Genomic DNA, 13,508 nt, shown 5'->3' on the forward strand with positions numbered 1-13,508 from the left:
TGTGTGATGATTACAACTTATATGAAGGCAATATACTTGAATTAACATAAACCAGCTTGATAAATATCCACTCATTAACATTTTAATTTGATGTCTAAATTTCTTCATTCTACCAACATGTGTTAATTATGACCACACTAGCAGCCCTTAGATCAAATAATTAACAGAAACACTCATCTTCAACACCCCCATTATCTACTCTAGTAACCAAACAACTCAAGCTTCACAGTTTGATCAGATGAAGGCACACAGAACAAACGATTCGAAACTGAGCGGCGCAGGGGGGAATCGTGTACGCTTTTACAGCCTCGGGGCACGATGAAGAAGTTGAGGGCCGCAAAGTCCGGGCAGGCGCGGTAGCTCTCTGCCTCCCAGTCCATGAGCGGGGATCCAATCGCGGCTTGCAGGAAGAGGATCAAAATAGGGGACCCAAGCAACAATAAGGACACAATTATGTACAAAAGGATCATTCATTTATACCTGATCACAAGATAAATAGGGCCACTAATGTGAAGCAGCCCAAGGGCGTATACTACATTACACACATGATTCATTCGTCAAGAAGTGGAATCTTTACGAGGAAATGGAGGATTGGGCGGGGCTGCTGGGTGAGATCTTCACGCGGACGGGAGCACCTTCTTGACGATCTCGTCGCTGAGCGACGCGATCTGCGCGTCCAGCGCCTTGATGGCCTCCTCCTTCTGCGCCTCGAGGTTGCCGAGCGCCTCGACGAGCTCGGCCTCCACGGCGCGGCGGCCCTCGTCCAGCTTGGCCTCCAGCTCCGTGGTGGTCTCCTTCTTCATCTTGTTGAGCGCGGCGGCGATCTCCGCGCGGGCCGCCTTGAGCACGGCCTGGGCCTGCTCCTCCAGCTGCCGCAGCTCCTCGGACGCGTCCTTGACGCCGCCCAGCTCGGCGCGGATCTTGGCGTCCCGGTCGTCCATGAACTTGCCCAGCGGCGAGAAGTAGAGCTTGTCCAGCGCCACCATGAGCAGCAGGAACTCGATCGTGATGAAGGGGAGCGTGAGGTTGAAGTCGAAGAGCGCCGCCTTCTCGATATCGGCTGCTAGCGCCGGGAGAGGCGCGGAGACTACGGCCGCCGCCGCAGCCGCTGCCGCCGTTGAGACGAGCCCCGGGAGCTGCTTGAAGGACCGCCGCGGCTGCGGCCTGGGCGGCGGCGGAGCGGAGCTGGAGGAGGCCACGGGCTTGAGGGCCAGCGGCGCTCGGCGCGGGGAGCAGGAGGTGGTGGCTGCAGCCATCATAGCCGTCGCCATGGGTGGGGGCGAGAGGAGGAGGGGAGTGAGAGGAGGCGCGGCGAGTCCAGTTGCGGTGGGGAGGGGAGAGGAGAGGAGAGAGGGAGGCGGGCTATCGGCTATCTATCCAAACGGTTGGCTCCTGGTGTTCCGGGCAACGGAGGCCACACGATGCGCGGCCTGGCCTATTGGCTATCTATCCGAACGGGGCCGGCCCGAACAATGTAGGCCACCCAACGCTCTGCCGATATTTTAACCTGTTTTTGGCGCTCCTAGTTTTTCGGTTTTTTCGTCGCATGAGATTGTGTCGCTCATGTGGAGAGGAAATGACGAATCCCTCTGTGAACACATGATCTCGGTGCACGAAACTCGGCGTTTTGTCATACGCAGAAAGTTAGGAATGTAAACAGTGAAGTGTTTGCGTTGGACTGGCGTGCTCGAAGAAACAAGAACATATCTAGCAATATCATTGTTTAGGTGATACCTTTAGTAACACCCAATAAGGAGTTACGAATAACATACTCCTAATTTTTATTTATTTAAACATGGCAGTATACAATGAAGCATCCTGCCAAAAAAAAAAGAATCAATCCAAATTGGCATGTACCGATATCAAAGAAACAAAAAAAATACTCCCTCCATTTCATATTAATTATCGTGGATTTAACACTAAATCAGCGACAATTAATATATGAAACGGAGTGAGTATACATTTTATCGTGAATCGTGTCTTCTCTTTTTCCTTTTATCTCAAATCCCTTCTGAACGTGTATATCAATTTTTGTGTGGAGTTTATGACACTACATGTTAATATCATCTTGATGTCGTAAAGCTCAGGATATTTCACAGCCCACCGCTTCTTTGATGTTGGTATTAAGGTTGTTTATATGTGCTTCTAGATATAAATGTGGAAACAGGCTAGGAGCAGACGAGTTCAATCTCCTTCGCACATTAAAAACCTACCGTCTACCGATAGTGTAATAAGAATAGCTGGTTAGATTCAAATCTTGTTTGAACACCCGTAGTCTCATAGTTGGCATCATGGTATCGCGAAATGAGTTAACGAAGAAAGAACTTACAAGGAAGTCCATGAAATGTCAACACTATTTTTATCATTTATCTCTTAAGTTGTCATGCCTTTGATGATTTTCAAATTAGAATGTCTTTTTTTTAACTGACTTGAAGTTACCCTCCGATTCATAATAAGTGTCGTTGATTTAGTATAACTTCACTATAATTTTGTAGTAAACTTGCAACACTTATTATGAATCGGAGAGAGTACTAATTATAGTCTGCCTTTTTTTTGCAAGACCTATTAAACTGGCATTTGAACGTCTAGAGAGATTGACCTGATCAAAAGAAAATGAAACAAATCTATTTCAGTTAGAATATTAATACTCACAAAAATTAAACCCATTCCAAGCAGGGTCCAAGGGTGTAGAGAAATTGACCTGATTGTTCGGGCTAATTCGTAAGAAGCAGATGCAGCTAGCGTATTTGTTTGAGCTCGTGCTTTTAAGGGCCTAGAAGCACCACAAGCTGAAGCACAAGTCCACACATACAAGATCTTGTAGTACTGAGTAAGTAGTTTTACTTCGTAAATACGCCCCCAAAGTAAATCATCAATTTGCACATTTAACTTCAAAGCATTTTAAACTGTAGCAAGCAAACTTAAGCAAATCATCAGCGAGAACAGCAGATATTGGAAAGTTCCAACGGAGTCCAACGTGGTCTGCTTCTTGGTCGCGCCCGGCGCTCAACGTGGCCCCAAATCAACCGCGCCGGACCTATCGCCCCGAATCGGCCACCTGATCTCCAATCCGGACCCCACGATCCATAGACCCTCTCCCTTTCCCTCCCCCCATTCCACCCGAGAACCCCCGACACCGCGCCGAGGGGCTTCCGCGGTTCCCTCCCCGGTTCTTCCTTCTCGAAGCTTCCAGAAGCTCCCCGAACAATGGCGAGGCGCCTCGTGCTCCGCTCGGCGCCGTACAATCGCTCCAATCTCTCCGCCGCCGCCACCACCCTCCTCTCCCACTCCAAGCACCGCCACTCCGCGTCCTTCCCCCGCCCCGCTCGCCGCCTGCTCCCGTCGCCTCTCCGCGCCCCGGCCCGCGCCATCGGGTCGTCATCCGAGGCCACCAAGCAGGAGACGCCTCCCGTGGCCCAGGAGCCGCCGCTACCCTCGGCGCCGGCGTTCGTCGTGGAGGAGCTCGGGTGGGGGACCCAACTCGCGGTGAAGCTCCGAATGCTCGTCGCTCCCCCGTGGCAGCGCGTCCGCAAGGGCAGCGTCCTCACCATGAAGCTTCGGGGCGAGGTGCTACTACTCTACGCGCACTTGCTGATTTTGCTACCCATGATACGATTTTCCGCCTCTAATTTCGTGCGTCATGGGAGTCTTATCCTAGCAGACGCCTTGATGTTTATACTCCAGTGAATTTACTTTTGTTACTCCAGTTTTTCTGAGTGCGTGACTTGTTGTGATTTTGTTCCAACATTTGTTAGTTTCGATATTATCTCGTGTGATAGTGGATTTATCGTGTGTATTTATGGTTGCAGATATCTGATCAGCTGAAGACCCGCTTCTCGTCAGGACTGTCACTGCCACAAATCTGTGAGAATTTTGAGAAGGCAGCATATGACCCGCGGATATCGGGGATTTATCTGCACATAGAGCCGCTGAGCTGTGGATGGGGTAAGGTGGATGAAATCAGAAGGCACATTGTGGATTTCAAGAAATCTGGTAATCAGAATTCGGAAGCTATGCTGAATTTGGCATCTTATACTCATGTCTATCATATCATTAACGAACGCTCACTCTTTTTGTAGGAAAATTTGTTGTTGGTTATATGCCTGTTGGTGGGGAGAAAGAATACTACCTTGCTTGTGCATGTGGTGAGCTGTATGCACCGCCAAGTGCTTATGTTGCTTTGTATGGTCTAACCGTTCAGCAAACATTTCTCAGAGGTAACTGCATGCATGGTGATGACATGATACCTCTGCTTTATTGATATGGTTATTGGTTGAGTGCACTGTTCAAAATATATAAATACCAGTAGTATTGTTTTATGACGAGCCTCAAACCTGCTTCAAAATTCACTTGGTACCAGTAGAAAGGTTGTTGCTGACTTCCAGTGGTGTTATGTTGCAAGAGAACTACAGAAGTATTTTTTTTAATGTTATTTATATTGATTTTTTTCAAGCACTTTTTATATGACTTCCTTTTGCTATTTTTACAGCAACAATCCTTCATTCTGTTATAAACTTATAATGTTCAATGCATTTATGGTAATTTTGCTTCTACTATGAACCAACTTTGGTAAGCTTGGTCATGGCCTATGTGTTATTGATTCCACAAAATGAGACAGCCAAGTTCCTTTGTAGTAGCTAACGCAATTTAATTCAATTTGTAAGGTGTGCTTGAGAAAGTTGGAGTAGAGCCAGAAATTCAACGAATTGGTCGCTACAAAAGTGCTGGAGACCAACTTGCACGGAAGAGCATGTCAAATGAAGTTAGGGAGATGCTGGCCGCCCTGCTTGATAATATTTATGGAAATTGGCTGGATACAGTATCTTCCATACAGGGTAATTTAAACAGATCGGTTTCAAATTCACATATTTAAAGTAAAGGCTGTCATTAGATAGTTTCTTCTACAGGGAAGAAAAAAGAAGAAATCGAGGACTTTATTAATTCAGGAGTCTATCAGGTCGAGAGACTTAAGGAAGAGGGTTGGATAACAGATCTATTGTATGATGATGAGGTACAAAATCCTTTTCTTGCTGATTACTAAGGTGGAAAGTAAATTGCACAAGATTAAAATCACTAAGACGAGTTAAGTTAGTCGCTAGTAAATCTTCTGCCCAACCCTACAGCATGTACTTGATCTGTAAATTGCAAACTCAAGGTTAGAGTTTCTGTATGAAAACATGGGCATGTTCAGGATGCACAACTCGTCAAACTGAAAAATTATACATGAAATTTAGATTATGCGTTATTTATCTGAATTAGCATACTGAATTATCTATATTATTATTTTTTATTTGTCTGCTGTTGTTTTTGTTGGCATTGTCTTGTTCAATAGGTAATGACAATGTTGAAAGAGAGAGTAGGACAGAATGACAAGAAAAGCCTGCGTATGGTTGACTACAGGTAATTTAGATATTTCTAGTTCTGGGAGACTTGGTGGAAAGTGGAAACCAGCCAGTTTCAGGATTTCTGATCCTCTTTATCGTTTAGTTTTTTCTTGCATCTCTCTTCAAATATAGATGCTTCAAACATAAACACTGTTATACACATACACATTATGGGAAAAAATGCTATATTTTTTGAGGGGATGAGGAAAATAGTTATAAATAGAGGCCTTCTTTTTTCCAGGCTGAACTGAACCTAAGCTTGTTAATGGGAACTGGAAAATAGCCAGTGGGACCCACAACTCTTGTGGCTCTTTTTTGTTGATATAAGCGGAGGAGTGCACAAGTGTGAATAACATTTTCACGGGCTGGGATATTGCGGAAGCCTGGAAGGATTCGAGTGGAAAGGGTAGTTGTAGAGGTCACGCGTGGACCTGGACCCTTACGGGCGGGAAATAGCAAAGGGGCCGAGAGTCCTCCTTACCTCTTATCGACTTAAGGCCCAAAGGATAACTTTAAACTGAAAAGATAAACTTCCGAACTGAAAAGATAACTGGGATCCTATCCCTTAATTGGTGCCAGATAGCACCGACTGAGCTTGGCGCATGGGTCGACTGGTGTGTACCCCTGTCCCCACACGACACTTGTCCTGTTACATATCAAATTTGTGATTTCCCTTTTTCCTCTACTATGAAGTGTTTGTTCATGTATTATTGCACACTTGCTTTGATTGATGTTGTTTGATTAATCTGTAGTCAACGTCTATGAACTCATTGTTTCATTTACTGAACTGACATTGGTCTGCACTACCAGTAAATATTCACGTGTAAAGAAATCGACTCTTGGGTTACAAGGAGGAGGAGAACTAATTGCAGTAATCAGAGCATCTGGAAGCATAACACGTACTCGCAGCCGATTGAGTGTTTCTAGTTCAGGCATTATTGCCGAGCAGCTTATCGAGAAGATACGTACTGTTAGAGGTAATTATGATATGTTATGTACGCAATATGAATTGTATCTCAGATGCAAATTTGATTTGTAAATTTTCTGTTTGTGGGTGGACTGGGTGGAGTTCTTGTTACTCCCTCCATCCCTTTTTATAAGGCATAATCCCCTTTTACATGATAATTATCAAGCTCATAATTTAGCTAATCCTTCAATTAGGTTGACTGAATAAATAAAGCCGGATCATCCAACAAACAAAGGGGCATGCACCCAAAGTGTCCATGAAGTGTTTTGGAGCGGCAAACTTGGAAAAGATCCACAGAAATCCGGTTGGGAGGCTAATTACGCCTAACAATTTGAAGAAAAAGAAGAAAAACGCCTTGTAAGAAGGGGCAGATTGAATATTTAATACCCCTGAAGTTTTATTGTAGTATCTAATAAAAAAACTGAATACTAGTGCTGAAGTATTCTACAATTTTAAACAGGATAGATGTAGATTCCTTTCTATAAACCATCTCTGGTTTGTGGACCACCATTTTCCTTTGCAAGTTTCTTTAATGAACAGCACCTGTAAAAAAATCTCTATGATGTTCTGCTATTTTTTTTAGACAATGTCCGCTATTTTTTTAAGTACTTGTCAAGATAAACCTAGGTAAGTTGTTGTCTACAAACCTTGTTAGTGTAGATTTGAGTCTGACCAAAACTGGCATGCTCTTATCTCGCAACCTCATCTGGTCATCCGTCAAATTCATTTGTGGTGATGTTCTCATGCCCAAGAGACCAATATTTGTTCCAACAGATACAAGACATCTAAACATTCTTTAGCTTGGATTCAAATTCCTGATTTTATTTATAAGTTTAGATGAGTTGAAATTTCTTTCTTCCATTTGCACAGAGCATGGACTGTAGAAGCACTTGTTGTAGCTTATATGCAGACATATGATGCAAACTTCATGTTATAGTTCATATGTTCTGTAACAGGAAAATTATATTATTTATTATTTTAACTTACAAGTTTTTACCCTTTCCAGAGTCAGAGAAGTACAAAGCTGTTATCCTCCGTATAGACAGCCCTGGTGGTGATGCTCTTGCTTCTGATCTGTAAGTTGTACCCCAGATTTCATCTATCCCGCACCAATGTTTCAGTTATGTATTGGTTATTCTTTTTTGACTAGGATGTGGAGGGAAATTCGACTTCTAGCTGACTCCAAGCCTGTGATAGCTTCCATGTCTGATGTTGCTGCAAGTGGTGGATACTACATGGCAATGGCGGCACCAGTTATTGTTGCTGAGAAACTTACTCTAACAGGATCAATTGGAGTTGTTACAGGTTAGTGCTTATTAGGTTGTGTTAGTGCATTCTTGCTAGTTGCTAGGCTAGTAACAAGTCTTCCACATCAAGTTTTAGTTATCTTGCAGCAATCTCAACTCTGAACTTAGATCTACCGTGCACCGTGCTCTGTTTCAGAGTTTAGATAGTAAATTTAGCTTTTGTCGAGTGTGTATTCCTAATTTTAATATGATGTATTGGAAAAACAGGGAAGTTCATCCTTCAAAAACTGTATGAGAGGATTGACTTCAATAAAGAGATTCTATCTAAGGGTAGATATGCAGAGCTTAATGCTGCTGATCAACGCCCTTTAAGGTAATATTGGCACTTCATTGCTTGCAGTATATTAAGATAACATAAATAGGAAGTAAAACTTGAGGATAGCCCACTGGATCCAACAACCTCTACCACAACCTTACTGCAAAAAGAAGCTGATGCAGCCATAGAATCAAGTTAATAATGATATAAACTAATGCATTGGAAATTTGGAATGGTGCTATAGTTTGCAACAATTCAATGTGCCTGTACTTTTAGACAAGTGGAGAATTGGTTTTATGATGTGAATTTGTCATAAATCGAGCAGATTGTACCTTCTCAGTACAAAAAATTCTTTAGTTTTGTCATCAGATTTTTGTTTTAATCATAAATCAGTGAATACTATTGTTTGCAATTAGTTGTGATACTCAATAGTCTATGACATATAGCCATATGGTTTTAGAAATTACTGGCCACCACAATCCATATATGCTCTGTTTCATTTTAAAACATTCTCATTTGGTTAGTGGCAGAAAAAAGTCCATTTTTCATCCTTAACTCTTGGCTGAATTTAGATTTAATCCCTAAACTCCATTAGCAAACAACCTTGCCCCTCAACTCTTGAAACCATAGTTTTAGATGATGTGGCAGTGGTTTTCTCATACAATTCTAGAAAACTTGCAAATAATCTACAAACATTCATGCAAAATTAGAAAATATATTTGAGTGCAGTTAACTGTCGAAAGCATCATAAAATTTAGCCCTGATATTGCTTTCTTTGTATGCCCTCCAAACCTTTTCTATTTTCCTAGTTTTTCTTCTTCTAAGTTTCCTGATTATTTCCCAAATTTTCTGTCATAACTACTATCATGTGAACCATTTTGTGTTTGAAGAATGTGATATGTTTCCACAGACCGGACGAGGCAGAACTTTTTGAGAAGTCAGCACAAAATGCTTATGCATCGTTTCGTGATAAAGCAGCCATGTCACGCTCAATGAGTGTAAGAATTGATCTCAGATGCTGAGTAGCTCATATTTCTTCAAGTATTTGCTGAGTTCTTGCTCCACCAGATTGATCAGATGGAGACTGTTGCACAAGGTCGAGTGTGGAGCGGCCAAGATGCGGCTTCAAGAGGGTTGGTTGATTCGCTAGGTGGATTCTCACAAGCTCTTGCTATTGCAAAACAGAGAGCTAATATACCACAGGATAAGAAGGTTAGTTCTGTTAACAATGAGTACTAATGAATAAACGTCATGCATGCATTTATGTGTATTTAAGGTTTTTGGTTGGGCTGGACAACAACAGAATTACACCTAATTCCGTGATTCTATGGTTGTAGCAATTGTCTTTTCAATGCTTGATATTCTGATGAAGTGATCATGAGCATCGTGCTTTACATGCTTCATTCAGCTGTTTCAGTTGGGATTCCAAAAATGATTTTGCATCCCTAGATTTGAAATGTTCACTTCTGCACAAATGTTGCAAGCTGCAGTATTTAACTATTCACGGTGTGGCTTCGGGGGTGGAAATACATGATTTTAGAGTTCACTTCCCAGATTCTGATTTGTGCTGAATAATGCAGGTCCAACTAGTCGAGATCTCGAAGGCCTCGCCAACGCTACCGGATATCTTGTCAGGCATTGGGGCTTCATTGCTCGGAGTTGACAGGGTTGTAAAGGGAGTGCTCCAGGACGTCACTTCCTTAAATGGGGTCCAAGCTAGAATGGATGGTATCTTGTTTGAAAGATTAGAAAATATGTCAGGAGAAAATCAACTCTTCTTGTTCATAAAAGAAATCGTAAATTATTTTGATTGATTGTACCTTAGGTACCTATGTCTTACAGAAAGTTATAGATAGGAGAAGAAAAGATAACATGTCAATGGGCATCCGCCTTACCAAGAATCAGGTAGGCTGGATTAATACGGTGCATTTGGTATTGAACCATGCTTCTTTGTTCTTTTGTACCGATGCCTATGAAACTGTTGTAACCGCCACACTGAAAATGCAAGGAATAGTTTTCTTGTGTGCTTGATCTTACCATACCCTTTATTCTTTGTTGCTGATATTTATGTATGTTCCACCATGTATCAATTCTGGTTGGTTCTTGTCATTGAAGGGCTTGCAGGGCTTCCAAGTTCCAGGAGGAGGTGTATTATCAACGGAGGAGACCCAGTAAATAATTGCAGTCTGTTAGGAGCTTCGATAATCTGCACAGTAATGCAAGGCGATCATTTCTCATATTTTGCAGTTTGAGTTTTTTCTTTTGAGGCAGTGGGCCCTAACCAGTCCAAGATTTTGGATTTGTTATAGAATGTTTGAGTACAACTTCCACATTTTTCATCGGAAAAGTGAAAACATTCAACTTAGTTCTTAGAAACATCCTAAACAGGTTATGGACTTTGTTGGAGAGCCAATTTGCAGTCTTTTCTTCTCTGCTTGCGGCACGGATGCGAAAATATCGGTGAACTGCTGCCTCATTTCCTGGTCAATTGAATGTCACCAATTCAAGAACTAAAACTGCACATTCAAATGATCCTGCTGAGAAAGAAGATGGGTAGCTAAATCTTGATCCTAGTACTATACTAGTGCTTGGACCCTATTCTGTGTTACTCCCTCCGTCCATAATAAATGTCTTAGACTTAGTACAACTTAGTACAACTTTGTACTAAGTTTGTACTAAATCTGAAACAATAATTATGGATCGGAGGAAGTATCTTTGTAAGGAAATGCCCCACTACCAGCTAGCGTCAGTAACCATATGAAAGCTTTCTTTTTGACTTGTGCATGGATATATCTAGTTATTTGAGTTATATCAATTACCGCTTCAAATTACTGTTCGAGCAGCCTACTCTTACTACACTGGTTCTTTTTTTAATTGTTTATCATCTTTATCTTATATGGTCATACTTTGTTAGTAAAAGGAACAGTTCAAGAACTACTTTTCATATACCCTTCATACTTCAGTAGAGAAAAGTATACACGTAACTAATCCATGTCCCTGTAGGTTAATGAAGGCTGTTTGTATACTTATTATAGGGAGTTTCTTTGAATTAATTTTACTCCTATCTAGTTAAATAGTCCATTTATGAATTTATTTGGCTGTTCTGAAAACTTTATTGTATGACCATTGCTGAGTAATAACTGTGTTTTCTCTAAAATAAGTCAAGGTCCTTGGTGTTTTATCCTTTCACTAGTGGTATCTAACATAAGATTATGAAATATCTGGAGAACTCGTCAGTCACTACCAATACATGCCAACAATTCTTTTTAAATACTTCGTGCAGACACTGGTATCTCTAAATGAATACATGCCAACATTAGTATCGGGCAGAGGTACAAAAAATTGACACCCTTGGAATAAAGGAAGAAGCCTCTTAATTTAGGTTCTCATAATAATAACATCTAGTCTTGTAATCCTGGACGCCTTAAGTCATCCCAGGACCCATGACGCTACTCTCCATGTTCTCTACAGGGAGCTTCTCAAGCTGCTGTTTCAGTTCGGCTTGTTCGGCTCTCAGCTTAGAGTTGTCGTGGAGAATACGATCGCAGTCCCTGATGACATGGTTCAGCTGATCAAGGAGTTGGCGGTTGGTGCTGCGCAGGTGTACAACCTGTGCCCAGAGCTCACTCAACTGCTTCTGCTTCCTCATGCGTGATCGTCGGGCAGACTCCCTGTTGGATAGCATCCTTCTCTTCCTGCGCTCTTCTGCAAGGCTGTGTTGATAGTCATCTGATTCATCTGAATTGGATTTGTTTCCAACTGGAAGGCTAGCTTCATGGACCAGGTGTTCTACATGTTGGTACGATATAGCTTGAGGCACTGGAAGGCTGTTATACTGGAAGAGGATGTCATTTGTGGCTACCTGGTAATGAGGTTTGAAGGAAGCTGCACTTGCAGACGATAAGTATGGAATACTAGCAAGCTCAGCAGGGTACATGCTCGCTCGAGATATGAAATGGAGGGAAGAGTGGCTTGTGAACGAAAACAAGAGGGTAGTCGGGTGGATTTATAGTATGCCGGAATTATGGAAATGTGCAGGGCCCACATCTGCAATGTTCAATTGCTTTTTGCGCTTCTTGGATATACAGAAGCCAGGGACATCAACAGAGCTTGCACATACATGAGACTGAGATTATCAAAGGTCCTGATGGACATCATGTAATGTTTTATTATTGTGCCAGCTTTTCAAGATGTACTGGTCCCAGTATGCCTCCAAAAGGGCATCCATCAAGACTGTCCATTTGCGATCAAATAGAAGGTCATGAGGTGCAGGGCCCTTTGTAACATCACTAGCCCCAGGTGCTCAAGCCATTTAAAGAGATGGTGGTTGGATAATAGTGACAGGCATTTGTGGTGAATTGTGAAAAGGAAATGGGCTGTAAAGTAGTGTGTGGCTTGAAAGAGTAATACTGTAACATGGACTGGATACTCTACTAAGTATGGTACGTGATCAAGTTATCATTTTCAACAGGTTTGTATCTGAACGTGCATGATCTAGTTCTGGCATTCTGGAGTTCCAACCAGAGCAAGGAGAATAATGTGGCAATATAACGCTGAGGAATGTCTGGATGGTACTTTATTCTGCAATAGCTGCTACCATTTTCTGGTAGAGCTAAAGCAATGGAAGCTTCTTTCAGAAAGGTAAACTGAGAAGGTACTGGGGTTGTTTTCTTATGGCCATCAGTCATCACAGTGCCCCCTAGAAAAATTTCACTTGGATGAAGATAACGTGAAACTTATGCAGTTCGCAACTTGCCATTAATTTCTCATCAACTCAAAATAAACATATCCACTAGCTAGGTGCTATACCTCTTGTATATGTGTGTTCTGGTTTGATTCTCTTTTTATTTTATTATCGGTTGGGTTCTAAAGAAAAATATATCTGATGGTTTACAGTCTGATATTTTTTCGAAAGGATCACGGTCTACATTTTGTCCCTAGGACTAACAATAGTTTGCCAGGTGTCAGGAGCATAGTCTTTCAGAAAACTGGCTTGATCCATGATGTTGATTTTATCAGAAGTCTTGAACACAGAACTGACAGATGCCAATTGAACCGAGGGGCGGAGGATGTGAATTTGTTTGGTGGTAGGATTTGAGCTCTTAAATCATACTCCGTTTCAAACATTACGAAAATATATCTATTTATTCTTTACTTGATGTAGAATTGGCATGTATATTTTACACCTAGCAACTCAGGGAAGAGTCTGATTCTATTTTCGTGGATCCTTTCTTCGGATGAGACACAGTGTTGCCAAAGACCTCGGGATGAGCTGACATGTGTCATGTGGTATACTGTAGTACATCTCCTTTAAGGTAATTTTGCACCTCAAATTTTCTGCTGTTGATAATGCATGATGTTGAGATAGCTATGATTTGCTGTTGTATTTCCGATTTTCGAATAGCTTGGACAAAGTTTTTTTTTGATAATGGAAGCTTTAAACATTGATATTCTCTTTGCTCTAGCAGAGATGTATTGTGCAAGAGAAAAGAATTTGGATAAGACATGGGGTAGATCATAGTCAAGCAATTCATCATCGGAAGATTACTAGGCCGTTGACAAAATTCATGCACGGAGATCTGAGGAGCCATTGG

The 13,508-nt window shown here is 42.0% G+C and overlaps 3 protein-coding genes across 3 annotated transcripts; 1 reads left to right on the plus strand and 2 right to left on the minus strand.

The window, feature by feature from the left end:
• Positions 1-451: 451 nt before the first annotated feature.
• LOC100825720 (ATP synthase subunit b', chloroplastic) lies at positions 452-1,413 on the minus strand. Its single transcript, XM_003570411.2, has one exon. It carries the CDS (start codon positions 1,269-1,271, stop codon positions 618-620), a length of 654 nt encoding a protein of 217 aa, XP_003570459.1. The 5' UTR covers positions 1,272-1,413; the 3' UTR covers positions 452-617.
• Positions 1,414-3,070: 1,657 nt separating this feature from the next.
• On the plus strand, positions 3,071-9,950 carry LOC100825414 (serine protease SPPA, chloroplastic). The gene is made up of 13 exons (XM_003570410.4): positions 3,071-3,567; positions 3,810-3,993; positions 4,080-4,217; positions 4,665-4,835; positions 4,908-5,011; positions 5,333-5,400; positions 6,195-6,361; positions 7,358-7,427; positions 7,502-7,656; positions 7,866-7,971; positions 8,825-8,912; positions 8,983-9,126; positions 9,495-9,950. Exons 1-13 carry the CDS (start codon positions 3,208-3,210, stop codon positions 9,726-9,728), a joined length of 1,989 nt encoding a protein of 662 aa, XP_003570458.1. The 5' UTR covers positions 3,071-3,207; the 3' UTR covers positions 9,729-9,950.
• Positions 9,951-11,151: 1,201 nt separating this feature from the next.
• LOC100826037 (basic leucine zipper 43) lies at positions 11,152-11,909 on the minus strand. Its single transcript, XM_003570412.4, has one exon. It carries the CDS (start codon positions 11,849-11,851, stop codon positions 11,339-11,341), a length of 513 nt encoding a protein of 170 aa, XP_003570460.1. The 5' UTR covers positions 11,852-11,909; the 3' UTR covers positions 11,152-11,338.
• Between the last annotated feature and the right edge of the window lie 1,599 nt (positions 11,910-13,508).

The sequence above is a fragment of the Brachypodium distachyon genome, chromosome 3 (genome assembly GCF_000005505.3).
Source record: "Brachypodium distachyon strain Bd21 chromosome 3, Brachypodium_distachyon_v3.0, whole genome shotgun sequence".
NCBI classification, from domain to species: domain Eukaryota; kingdom Viridiplantae; phylum Streptophyta; class Magnoliopsida; order Poales; family Poaceae; genus Brachypodium; species Brachypodium distachyon.